The 13532-nt window shown below is 41.0% G+C and overlaps 1 protein-coding gene across 4 annotated transcripts in view; it reads right to left on the bottom strand.

Moving 5' to 3' along the window:
- Positions 1–13532, bottom strand: part of Hnrnpm (heterogeneous nuclear ribonucleoprotein M) — a 46937-nt gene that overhangs the window by 6758 nt on the left and 26647 nt on the right. For all 4 annotated transcript variants that reach the window (XM_075975656.1, XM_075975655.1, XM_075975654.1 and 1 more), the window contains 3 exons: positions 11466–11567; positions 10140–10184; positions 9640–9717 (listed from right to left, as the gene is read on the bottom strand). In XM_075975656.1, the coding sequence (XP_075831771.1) occupies positions 9640–9717; positions 10140–10184; positions 11466–11567 (225 nt within the window). The remainder of the gene's footprint in view (positions 1–9639; positions 9718–10139; positions 10185–11465; positions 11568–13532) is intronic.

The following is a 13532-nucleotide window of genomic DNA, read 5'->3' as shown; positions in this document are numbered from 1 at the left end:
GGTGATGTGCGTTAATGAGCTAAACTCAAAGACAGGAGAAGAGGGCCCTCAACCCTTGCTCAGCAGCAGTTTTCTAGAGGTGTTCTAGACACTTAGTATTGAGGCTTTCCCAGTGAGCAGGAAACCAAGGCCTTTCTATGTCTTCTGCTCAGAAGCCTGAAGCCTGCCTGCACAGATTCACCCTTTTCTGCACCACAAAATAAATTGAGGCTGTAGTTGTATAGAACCAGGAAGTGAGAACCATCAGTACTCAAGGAGCAAGCAGAATGTGATACTGACAAAGACACAGGAGAATTATTTCCCTGTCCCATCAAGAAAACACCCAAGCCTCCTTAAAGTCTGCTACTATCATTAATATCCTCCTCAGAAATTAAAGTTTTAGCTTCTATCATGTGAGAACAGAGCTACAAGCAGAAAATAGGTCTTTAACCATCAATCACAGGACTTCCCAACTGTCAGAATTGTTTGCAGTGAGACACAGAAAAACCTTTCTGGAATGATGTGCAGAAGCAGATGCGTTTTCTGTGGGCTTGTGGCCATAGCAATCTTAAGAGCATCCTTGCCAATGGTAGGCATCTGACAGCACAGAAGGAACCCCTACCCATTGTAACCTCTGTCACTCCTAAAGACCACTGTCACTAGAGACTCTGCCATCTCCCTTTAGTTGGGGAACACCTACTACTATGTAGTGTTTATAAGAGAGTAGAGGTGCTGGGAAGTGGTGACGCACACCTTTAATCCCAGCACTCGGGAGGGCAGAGGCAGGCGGATCTCTGTGAGTTCGAGGCCAGCCTGGTCTACAAGAGCTAGTTTCAGGACAGACTCCAAAAGCTGCAGAGAAACCCTGTCTCAAAAAACCAAAAAGAGCAGAGGTAAGGGAAGTCACTGTGGTCATTTTTGCAGGATGCACGAAAGTATGGACAGTATTTGCAAGGTACTGGGAGAAGATTATTTGAGTGTACCACCCTGACTGCTGATGAAGAAGTGGAATGACTAGCCTTCTAGACATGTGGAAAAACTACGGCATGCATGTTGTGGGTGCCTAATTGGCTGCCCACTTCATCCCAGCTTTGAGAAGGTGTCTGAGCTGTGAATCCAGGTCCACAGTGCCTGGTAGACGGAAGATATTCCTGAACTACTTTTGGGAACAAAAAGTGAATTCAGTCAGAAGGGAAAGCCTGTGATGCTGTGTTATTCAAGGACATTATACACTGGTCCATCTGTGTTGGAATAGCAAGAATAAAGCAGAGGCCTGCCTACCAGAAAAGGCAGGACAGCATCCCCTCAAAAGTTAGGTGCTTCTGCCAATATCATAGTCCAAAACCAGGAAGAACATGGCCTTCAAAACAAGTCAAGATCCTGCCATGGCTTCTGTTGTGTTCAAGGTACCCTGTGTCTCTCAGATGGAGATGGTTACAAGCTTTTGTGATGAATAATCTGTATTACATTGGATATTTAAGTACTGTTGTTACACGTGATTTCCCCATTGCAACTGGAAACCAACATTACCTCATGGGCAACAAAATGCACAGAAAATGGAAGATCTATATTGAGGGTCAGTATTCATCTGGAAATGTTCAACTTTGCAACATAAGATACCTGAGACTCATTTCAGGACATGTGTAGGGTTCACAGCAAAATACTGACACTAAGAATGCCTACAACAGCTGGGTGGTGGTGGCACACACCTTTAATCCCAGCTCTCCGTGAGTTCGAGGCCAGCCTGGTCTACAAGAGCTAGTTCCAGGAAAGGCACCAACGCTACAGAGAAGCCCTGTCTCGAAAAACAAAAAAACAAACAAACAAAAAAAAAAAAACAACAGAAGTTTTGCTCACTGTCCTTGTATGTGCATCTGAGGTCACCAGATCATAAGGAAATCTGGGGAAATGATCACATTTAATTAGCTTCCATGGAGCTACTGATATAGAACTGACCACCATCATAATCATGACTATTATTATTCCATCAAAGTGTGACAAGAACTGATGGAACTTCCTGGGAACTAAAAATCTGTTGACAGTTTTTGTTTAAACAGCAGAGATTTGTAGGCTTAGAAACTGGTATGTGGCTAGGCGGTGGTGGCGCGTGCCTTTGGTCCCACTCTGAAGGCAGATGGATCTCATTAAGCTCAAGGCCAACCTGGTCTACAGAGCAAGTTCCAGGACTACACAAAGAGAAACCCTGCCTTGAAAAAAAAATTAAAAAGAAAAGTTTTTTTTTTTAAAAAAAAATTTCAAATAGACAAAAGGCTAAATATTTATAAAGCCAAAGCTTCTGGTCTTTTGGGTTGGTCCTTGCATTCCACAGTTGTGTTCTATTTATTGTTTTGCAAAAGTAGCCATTTTCACATCTGATAAAGCATATCTATAAAAACAGGCAAGGAGAAAGTTACCTACTTTATTACCCTTTCTGTATTTTTCAAGGTAGGCAATTTTAACCTGTACATCATATAATAAAAGAAAATATTTGAAAAGGAAAAAAAAACTTACATTTCCCCCCTGTCTTTTGCAATGTGCGAAAATGTACTTAATTTTTCTGGTCCTTAAGCACATCTTGTACCATTATCCCTGTAACCACAAATGAAAAGCTAGCCCATCGCTGTTTGTTTCTTGTATTCCAAACACGTGGGAGGAAGGTTGGTAAAGTACAGAGAGAGACAAGGTGGTTCCTGTCTGTTGGCAAGTACACAGTTCATTCTTCCATGGCACCCAAGATCCTAATATATCAACCTATTCCCTATGAGAGCTTTACACCACTAAACCACATATTTAAGAAGTTGAAACATTCAAACTCTTTCTACAGACATTCTGTAAGTGGGTGCTTCACTAACTATTCCCTATAACTTCTCTCCAAACCAATATATATGTAAATGCCCTGTTTACTGGCACAGCAGTTGCCTGTGCCAAAGCTCTGGGTCTCCAGTTGTCAGCTTCAATTGTTCCTTTGCCCTGTCTCCCTACACTGTTGCTTTGGGCAGAGCTTATCCACTGGCTGTCCACGATAATCCTTTCTAGGTCTTAGCATATTTCATGTGCTGTTGATAGAGCTGCGAAGGGCCTGGGAACAATACTCTCACACACTTCCTCATTAGACTACTGGCCTTTTATAGCTATCATCTCTTCAAGTGCATCCTATCCCAAGGTCAACAGCCACAGATACATTTTTGAAGCATGAAAAACAGCTGCTTGCACAAAGAAGTGAAATATCTACTCACTGCCATGATATAAGAGACTGTGCAGGAGGTGAGAGAAACGAACAAAAGAACAACAATAAACAACAACAAAAAAAACACACAAAGAAACCAGAACAAACTCCAAACCAATGAATGCTATTACTCTGAAAATACAAATTAACTATTTTATTTGGTATAGACTGTTCTATTCCTTTGTGTTGCACAGGGAATTCAAAGAATAAATATCAGTCAAAAAAAAAAGGGGGTGGCACAGTAGCAGGGCTATCAAGGGGCAGTAAGGCCTGCAGATAATGTTTCCATCAGGACAGGACAAATTTCCTGTTGCCATGAGAAGTACCCTCACAGACCACCTCAGGATAGGAAAGGTTGACACGCTTGTCACATAGGTGAGGCAGGCAACAGAACTGCAAAATGATGGAAGATTCTGAACATAACATCATGTTGTTTTCTTTTGGTCACAGACATGGCACCAAGACAGTGTTTTAAAACATTATCTTTAATACAGGACAATTCTAGACATAGAAACAGTGGCAATAAGAAAAGTAATCTTCCTAGTCAGATACTCAGAGCAACCAAGAAAAAGTAAAACCGTTTCACCTTTTTCAAATGTAGATGCCTTTATTCTATTCTTTATTAACAAACCAAGCAGGGATTTCCTTATCCATTTTTATACCTACTAGGTTTTGCTTGACCTCTTCCTCAACTCTCCCTCCCTAGGATGCTAAAACCCTTTCACTCTCATATACATCCTTTAAAGCCTCTTTCTTCTCTCTCTAGTCCCCCACACCTTTGCAGATTCACATATATAAAGTCAAAGTTAATATGTGCATCTATCTTCATTAGCAACCAAGTTAGATTAGACTTAAGAAAACCATTTATGGGATGAAGAGATGGCTCAGTGGTTAAGATCACTGGTTGTTTTTCCAGAGGTCCCATGGGTTCAATTCCCAGCACCCACAAGGCATCTCACACTCTGTAACTCCAGTTCCAAGGGATCTGACACTGCCTCTGGCTTCCTTAGGTACCAGGAATGAAAGTGGAACATGCAGGTAAACACCTATACATATAAACTACAATTAATAAAGACAAACTGTAGAGCTGGGATGTTTACCTGAATTAGGTATTTGAAGACAATCTTCCTAGGGTCTTTAAACATTTTTAAGAACACAACTAATACCAACCGGACACAAAAATTGGCAGTTTGCCTGGGAAAAGAATTCATGATATTGGGATGAGCTGGGCCTCCACAACCTACGTGTATGCCCAAAAGTGGACACTGCCAACATGGAGCCCATGGAACCTTCTTATCCATTTCCCCTGTTAAGGGGTTCTCCAAAACTCCAAGGCAGTCTCATTTCTGGTAAAGTTTCTTTCACATATACCATACTCCATCTCTGTGGAAAAAAAATATTATCCTAGACCTTCCTAGTAACATCATATGCTTTAAATATTAAGAGTTACTGACAAATAAGTTACATGAAGTCAATGACTAAAGCTCTTCTATAGGAAACTGCCCACTTACCCTTAGTCCTTAAAAGATGGGAGGCACTGCACACAAATGACCTACCTTATTCTGAGGACTAATCTACAACTTCTGCCACAAGTACACAGTGGGTACACTCATCAACAAACTACTGACTCAAAGGCAGGCTACAGAGAAGTCTCTTATATAGAGCAGACTTTGGTACCATCTACTAGGCACTAACACACATTAACCAAAAGCTGTTATCTCACCAATACTCGCAACCACCACTTCCTCTACATAAAGAAATCGAGGCTCAAATCCCTTAGTAACTGCCAAAGTCACATGCTGTTAAGTACAAGGCCAAGGCAAACTAAATGGAGAAATGTGTCTGGATACAAACTTCTATCCATTTGACCTTACAGCACTATTAATACTGCTGTGAGCTATCTGTCATCCTTTACAATGTATTAAAACATGCAGAAGCTGTGGGGGGGAAAGGCCAACCACAGTGGATACCTGCCCAAGATAGTCTTTCATGGGGCTGGAGAGATGGCTCCAGTGGTTAAGTGCAGAGGAGTTGGATTCGCTTCCTAGCAGCATAGACTTACAACTGTCTGTTCCAGTTCCAGCAGATCCAACACTCTCTACTGACCTCCAAAGGCACCAGCCACACATATAATGTACACACATACACAGATACCCACCTTCACAAAATAAACTCAAAAAAACAAAAACTTTTATGTGACTCCTATCACTGCCTACTTTTTTCCTATACATACTTACATACAAACATACATGCCCATCTCTCTCATGCAAGATACAAATGTGTTACCACTTTGCTTTCCTCTTCTACTGATAGGCTGTCAGAAAAGTTAGTAGTATTGGATAGGGGAGTATGAATCCGTGTTAAGTTTGCCTGGCATACATGAGGCACTGGGTTCTAAGCCCACATGAGGGGAAATAAAAACATTACTTTCCCCCTTGGGAACACCAGGCAAATTGGTGCTGTGCAGTAGTAGGTACCTTTTAGTGTATAAGTTCGCTTGCAAGCAGCTTGCAGCCTGATCTTTTCAAGGAAATAAACAACTAGAGATGGAGCAGGCTCAGGTATACTTTCACATTTACTTATTTAGACTGTGTGTGTGAGTGCATGGGCAAGTTACCATAGAACAACTTGTGGAAGTCAGTTTTCTTCTTCTACCACATAGACTCTGAGAATGGAACTCAGTTTATTACGCTCAGCAGCAAATGCCTTTACCTGTGGAGCCATCTTACCAACCTGTTAACAATTTAATAAAGACTCTGGGCAAAGGTGGAACTACAGCTTGAAGCAACCCAGGTAAAGCCCATAGATCAGTCTTTTTCATTTTTCAAACGTGTCCAATTTGAGTGTGAAGATGGAAGGCAAGAAAGTCAAGTCTAACACAGGCCTTAATACACAGGAAGAGGCCTTCATCATCCATGTGTTAACAGGGTCTTTTTATGGCCCCAATTTTACTTATAAAAGTGAAATTTATTATGAAATGTTGTTCTGTTATCTCACTAACATTACCACAACTTTATCTATATAGAATGATTCACTGGCCTGAGAATCTGTTTAATGTCAATAATCAGTACATGGGACCAAAAGGGCTGAATAATGATTATCAATTAAATCAAAATGCCCACATCTCTTTTTAAGTTTCTTTTCTTCCCCCTTTTAAAACATTTTATCTAAACTCAATGGCTCCAGAGCTTGGTTTGTCTAAATCTTAGAACCTAGATGCTGCCTGTGGAAGTCTCTGTTCTTTGTTGAATGGACAAAAAGGGAGATACAACAAATACCTGCATCTAAGAACACGTAAGAACAGATTGTATTTCTCCAGCACCTTAAATCTTAATTGCTGGACTCAACCTCTTACTTTCCCAAAACCTTTATTACCACCTCAGCAAGGCTTCAAGGCCCACCCCATTCATTTTTATCTACTCCAAAGGTACACCACACCCCAGTTAGAACAACAATCACATATCCTTCCTAATGACTTCTGAGTCAACATTATATCAAGCCAGACAGACTTTTCTTTCACTTTTTATTAAACACACACAAGTATGGGTGCACACTGAAAACATAAACCTGCCTCTGCATCACTGACGGTGTAGCCATCCTACATCTCTTCACCACCATCTATGTATGTTAGGGTACCAGAGAAAAGGTAACAAAAGCCACATATAACTGTGTTCTCTGGAAACCAGACAGTGTGCTCCTCAAAAACACCTTACAAGATGCTCCAAGTCTGCCCCACACTACTTGGACACTTTTCTACAGACCATAAAGAAACATGCAAGCACAAATTCTTAATTACTCTCATTCCAGGAAAACTTTATCAATAGTAGCGGCAGCATTCCAGCAATTAGAAATCAAACTTCCACTGGCATACAGAGGATTTTCAAAAGCAAAGACATCCAGTTTCTCAGCATGAGACTGCCACTGTGCTGGAGGCAATTCTAAAAGGCAGGATGGAGGCATGAGGAAGAGGCTAAAGACAGGCTGAATCCACATCATAGTATCCCTATTTACTGGCCACATGAGTTTAGGCACATTACTCTCTGTGCCCCAATTTCTGACAAAATGAGAATAACAATACCTACTCATGTGAGTCTTAGAAGGACTGAACATAGCAACACTGGTTGTTCTTTGTTTTTAAAATATATGTGTTGGTTAATGCGTTAAGTATAGGGAGGATACTGGTTGCTTTTTGGACCACCATACTGGCACCAAGACCTTCTGATCTTAGTTTATATGCGGAAGTCATCTAAATCAGACATGTTATGGTTGCCCGAGCAATTAAATCAGGTGCTTTAAATCTTTCTGAGTATATTAGAATGAACCACTTCGCCCAATATAAGCAGCTGTTCCAAAATTTGGAAACACCTGTAGTGAGATTTCTTTTATCACCGCATGCCTTGTGGCTCCACCATACTCAAAATATTGGCCTAATGCATTCTGGACAAGCTCTTGTCTTCTCAAATAATGGGATCTCATTAATTCAATAGAGCCGAGGATCCATTCCTACTCTGTTCAAACCCAACTAATGTGACTTCATCAGTAACTCTTAGGCAACTAAAAATCCCACTGATTAGAAAAGAACAACAAAGATTCTACCAAACATGATCAAGCGATAGGTCAGAACTGTCTATATAAAGTCATGTCTACAGAAGGCCAAGTAAAAAAGTTAGCAAGTTGATGTGGTCAGCATCGTGTGGCTTTGGTGTTCTAAAGTTACCTGAGGATTTCTGAACCTCTTCTCTACTTAGCAAAACATGACCTAGATCCTATCAACTGAGCAAACAACAACCCCCAAGAGCAGGTTAAAGTTGTGTTTAGGACGGAGGAAGGTAGGCGCCACTCCCTTGTAACTAATGTCATTAAGAAATCAAATTCTATAACAGAGGCAATCAAGTGTGATACCTTGATACACTGACTGGGAGGAGTTTGCCTTGTCCACAGAAATGTTAAGAGTATACTACTAGCAGTTATGGGGTGGAAGAGTCCTCAGTGGACCAGATCAAGCATACATTTACCCACTCCCGCTATGTCTCTGCTTCTCTGACCTCAGGAACATTTGTGTCTAGGGGATACTGTGACCCTCTATGAAAGAATAAACTTGGGGAGAGGTCCATGGTTGAATTCATGAACATAACATTACGTAAACCAAACAAGGATAGCAAGGTGATATCAACACACCATTAATATTCTAACACTAGAGTTATATTCATTACAAGGTTGTAAGGGATATTAAGATGTGTTACATAACTAGAGTTTATAAATGATTCTGTCCACAACTTGAGAGTCATCAGCAAAAGAGATCAAGAAAGAACATGTCCAGCATTCCAAGTCAAGGGCGTTTTGGAAAGCATCCTTTAAAACACCAGGGGCTGGAGGTTCAGTGGTTAAGAGCACTGGCTCCTCATCCAGAGGTACTGAATTCAATTCCCAGCAATCACATGGTGGCTCAGAACCATCTATAGTGGGATCTGATGCCCTCTCTAGCATAAAGTCTTACATGCAGATAGAGCACTCATATACTTAAATTGTGTGTGCACATGCACACGCACATCAACACTCAAAACCTACAGAGTTTAACTGTAGGTTGTCATCATGTGCAAGAGCTGTGTGTCCTCTCCAGTCATTGAAAGACATTTTAGAGTGTGCAGAGCATAACCACTGTTGTTTATGTGTTTGCTGTAGGCAGTAAGGAAATTGAAAATTTTATTGCTTAAGTACTGAGGGGATCTGATATGGTAGTTGTTGTTCCTTTTGGAGAGAAGGCCGCACATGCGCAGAGAATACAGCATCCCCCTGGACTACAAATTCCAGCTCAATGGAAAGCCACGCATGAGCAGGACATTCTCCCAGACGCACCTGGATTCCCCTTTAAAAACGGGGGACGCCATAAGTCGCCCCTCTTTCCCTTTCGTCTCTTCACCCCCTTCCCTCACCTGTCGTCACCCCCTCCCATTAAAGTTCACCCACGTGGGACCGCCGTGTGTCTCGTGTTTTCTCTCCAACCCCGCATCCAACCCCGCAGAAAGAACAACAGTAGTTACATTCAAGGGAACCAGGTCTAGCTAAGTCTACCATTTTTAGCAGTTTAAAAAAGTATGTGAGGGGCTGGAGAGATGGCTCAGAGGGTAAGAGCATTGCCTGCTCTTCCAAAGGTCCTGAGTTCAATTCCCAGCAACCCACATGGTGGCTCACAACCATCTGTAATGAGGTCTGGTGCCCTCTTCTGGCCTGCAGACATACACACAGACAGAATATTGTATATATAATAAATAAATAAGTATTTAAAAAAATAAATAAAAATAAAAAAGTATGTGATTAAGTGGAGAAAAAAAACATGGGAATTATACACAGCAGGTTTATAGTCTAAAGGACAGCAAGAAGCCCTTAGCTACAAAGAATAGATAAGACACAACTAGAAGAAATGTTATTCTTACCATTTATTCGGCCCATGTTCATCCCAGATCCAAATCGCCCCATGTTTTCCATACCACCACCAAAGGGTCCTTCCATGCCTGTAAGAAGTTATTTAATGTCATCCCAATAAGCCTACTCACATTTATTAGGCAAGGAAAAGGGTTTTTATGGTTCATTTTTGGCATTTATGCCAAGAGCTTACCAAACTTTTAGAGCTTTCGGGTGGGGGGGGGAGTTGGTTCCTTTTTTTAAAAGGTGGCTTGATCCAACCCCTCAGTGAATAAGCAAAAAGAAGTTCAGAGATGGAACCATTTGCCCAAGGTCACAGAGCTAGCTAGTAAGAAAGCTAGAACCAAAGCCAACACCCTTTGGAATGAATAATGGACAAATAAAACAAATAATTCCTAGACTCAAACTTCTAAAACCCAAAGGAAGAATGACATGCAGAGCTTCGAAGGCAGGAAAATGAGAGGAAAACAAAGTAAAAATAATTATACATGTATTTCATTTTAAATCTTACCTCCAATTTTATTTATTCCAAATCCTATGCCTTCCATTCCCATTCCTTTAAAAGAGAAAGTCAATGCAAACAAAATTTATGTCAAAATAGTAATATTTAAGCTTTAAAAGCATAAAATACCAAACCAGTAAATGAATACAAAACTCTCTGATGTTACTATATTTCATTAAAGGTGGGTGGCCACCACTTCAACTGTAAGTATCATTATTTCAAGAAAAAAACTTTAAACAGACTAAGTTTAAACGTGGCTTAAAATTACAGTCCATGTAGTCTTATTAAGTGACCAAGCCGGACACCATTAAATATAAAATATAATGATCAAGCCGGGCGATGGTGGCGCACGCCTTTAATCCCAGCACTCGGGAGGCAGAGGCAGGCGGATCTATGTGAGTTCGAGACCAGCCTGGTCTACAGAGCTGGTTCCAGGACAGGCTCCAAAGCCACAGAGAAACCCTGTCTCGAAAAAACAAAAATATATATATATATATAATGATCAAGCACAAAATACGTAAGCATTCACTTTTAAGAATGTTATTGAACAGAAACAGATGTTTAATAAACCCTCATTAAAAGCAAAATTTAAATAATAATAATAATAATAGTAACAACAGTAATGTAGCTTCTAAAACAAAAAGCTTGTTCCCATATTCTCAATCAGAAAGGGTGTGCTAGGAAGGGTAGAGCCATGAGACCAGGAATATGCTAAACAGACGGTGATGAGGCAGAGGAGCATTGACATCACCACTTCAAATGACTCTAAGAATGGCCCAAGTCTAGATCCAACAAAAGAATCAAATACGCTTTAATAGCATAGATATATATTACATACAAACTTAAAAGTGAACACAGCTAAGCTTTCACTCATTAGGTTTTCTTCATCTTCCTGAACAAAGACATTGGCCTTTTTTTCCTGTGACCCATGAGTTTTGTCATACATAGAAGTTTTTCAAACTCCTTTTACTCTATCAGGGCCCACAATTCTAGAAAAAGCCATGTCAACCTCAGGGGCAAAATGGTCTTCTTGACAGACTTAAGGTGCCAATGGCAGTTGTGGTCCTGCAGCCAGCAGCCTGCATTGTTACTCAGTGTGACCTTGGTTGAGACCAACTCTCTATCTTGCTTCCTTTTACTGAATGACCCATCTCTGCTCAAAAGTTATCACGAGGCTAAGATGAAGAGACACTGCTTTTGTAAACACGAGGCTGAGATTTTGCCCCAATGGCATTTATCCTCTTTGAAAAACTCCAGATTCCACTACCCAAACAGTGACTTTAATACACTGAATTTCCCCAGTTATCCCCAGGACAGGTGCACTACAATTCTCACCTGCGGGCCCTAGATTCCCCATTCCAATTCCTTTGTTCAGGTGGTTGGCATCAATCGGCTGCCCTCCAGGTCCTAACCCCATGCCAATACCACCAAGTCCATCTGGAAGAAGCAGAGAAAGTCAGGAGTATGGATTCCCTTTTTCAAAGTATGGTGACCCCCCCTCCCACCACCCAGACGCAAGATAACCGCGATGTTCTGGCTGCCATGCTTCATCCCTAGATCAAGCAAGCCCAGAGTCTAACTTGACTTCAACACCTATACACCTCTTTATGAAGGTGTACCTTTTTACACACAGTCAGACCAGAGTATGTAATATGTACTTAAACAATAAGGGCAGCCAACAAGTCATATCACATCCTGGCAAAATGGCTTAGGGGTAAAGGCACTCACTCCCAAGTCTGACTTCCAGAACCTATGTGATAGAGAAGCTGGTACCTACAACTTGTCCTCTGACCTACAAGTCCACGCAAATGCACACACATACAGAAAATAAATAAGTGCATTAAATAAATATATAAAAAATTATATAGCCCACTATATTGCCCTGTAATGGCCTCAAGCTCACAAAGATCCACAAGTCTCTGTTTTCTGAATACTGGGATTAAAGCTATGTAGAACATCTGACCCTCCCCAGCCTATTTTTTTTTTTCTAAAGAGATCTAACATTTCTCCCTCACCCCTCACAGATGTGTGCCACTACTTCAAGAATTACTAACCTGACACCCAGTGTATCTTCACTGCTATGTGCCACAAACTCAAACAGGAACACAAGAATATAGACTGGTATCTGAAGTCTGGCACTTTAAAATAGAGGTAACAACAAAATCCACGACAGGCTCTAGGTATTTAATCTGGCTAACAACTACGTTTTTTAATTGCATGGCAACAGCTGGAAGAAGTCACCAAGGCTTACTACTCCAGAGCACTCAAAGCTCTAAGGTCAACCCTTGAAGCACGTCAAGAGACGAAGAACCAGGATAATGGGCTCCCTGGGGCCAGTGCTCCATTATCTCTAGAACAATCATCAACAGTCACAGCAAACATGTTTGTAGGCAGTGCTAAAGAAATATGGTCCTTTCAACAGACAAGCCATCTTCATCTCCCTGATCCTTTTTGGGTGCTGGGCAATTTGAAGCCCTAGCCAAGCACCTGACCACTGAACAATACACCTGAAGTTCTGATTTCCTCTTAAAGCCACAGGCCTCTTTCAAGCCAGCAACCATCGCAATTTCATTGACTTTTTTTTTTTTTAACCCAAAAAACCTTCATCCCTGATAGCACTGAACTATTTGCTGCCTTTTAAATACACCTGTTCTGGGCATTGCCTACAGTTAAGAATCATGTCTGCATTTCCTTCTTCCTTTTTCTTTTTTGACTAAGTACTATTACATCAATAGAATCTGCCAGACTTATTTATCTATTCATAAGCTAATGGATCACCTTCCAATATCCACCTCCCATTTTGAAACAGGATCTACCTGTTGTATATCTATGCAGGCTTTGAACTAATTATTCACTTGCTTCAGACTCTGAGTGTCATAACGGTGTGTACCATCAAGCCTGGCTTGACTTTTTGACTACTGAGTCATGCTACTCTAAGCATTTATGTATCATTTCTTCGTGTGGACATAACAGTTTTCACCCTTGGAACATACCTGAAAGGGGAACTGCTAGACCGTACAGCAAAATCCAGGGCAACTTGGCATTCATTACCTTTGTAATTTGTTTGCTCAACCACCCCAAGACACTTTCAAAGTGCCTAATTTTGCTCTTTACATCTGCACAGCCTGCCTTGCCACAGTGTAATCCAAGAGCCCTTCCCATAAATTAGATAGATAGATAGATGATAGATAGATAGATAGACAGACAGACAGACAGACAGACGGAATTGTATGTGAGATATAAGAATACCTTAGCTACTTTTTATATTCCCATAATAAGATACAGGGACCAAGACAACCTATACAAGAAAGTATTTAATTTGGGGGCTCATGATTCCAGGGGATTAAGACTCTATGACAATTACAGCAAGGAGTGTGGCAGCAGAGAGAAGACATGGTGCTA

Source organism: Microtus pennsylvanicus, chromosome 6 (genome assembly GCF_037038515.1).
Source record: "Microtus pennsylvanicus isolate mMicPen1 chromosome 6, mMicPen1.hap1, whole genome shotgun sequence".
In the NCBI taxonomy this organism is placed as follows: domain Eukaryota; kingdom Metazoa; phylum Chordata; class Mammalia; order Rodentia; family Cricetidae; genus Microtus; species Microtus pennsylvanicus.
This window is presented reverse-complemented; position numbering and strand designations above follow the sequence as displayed.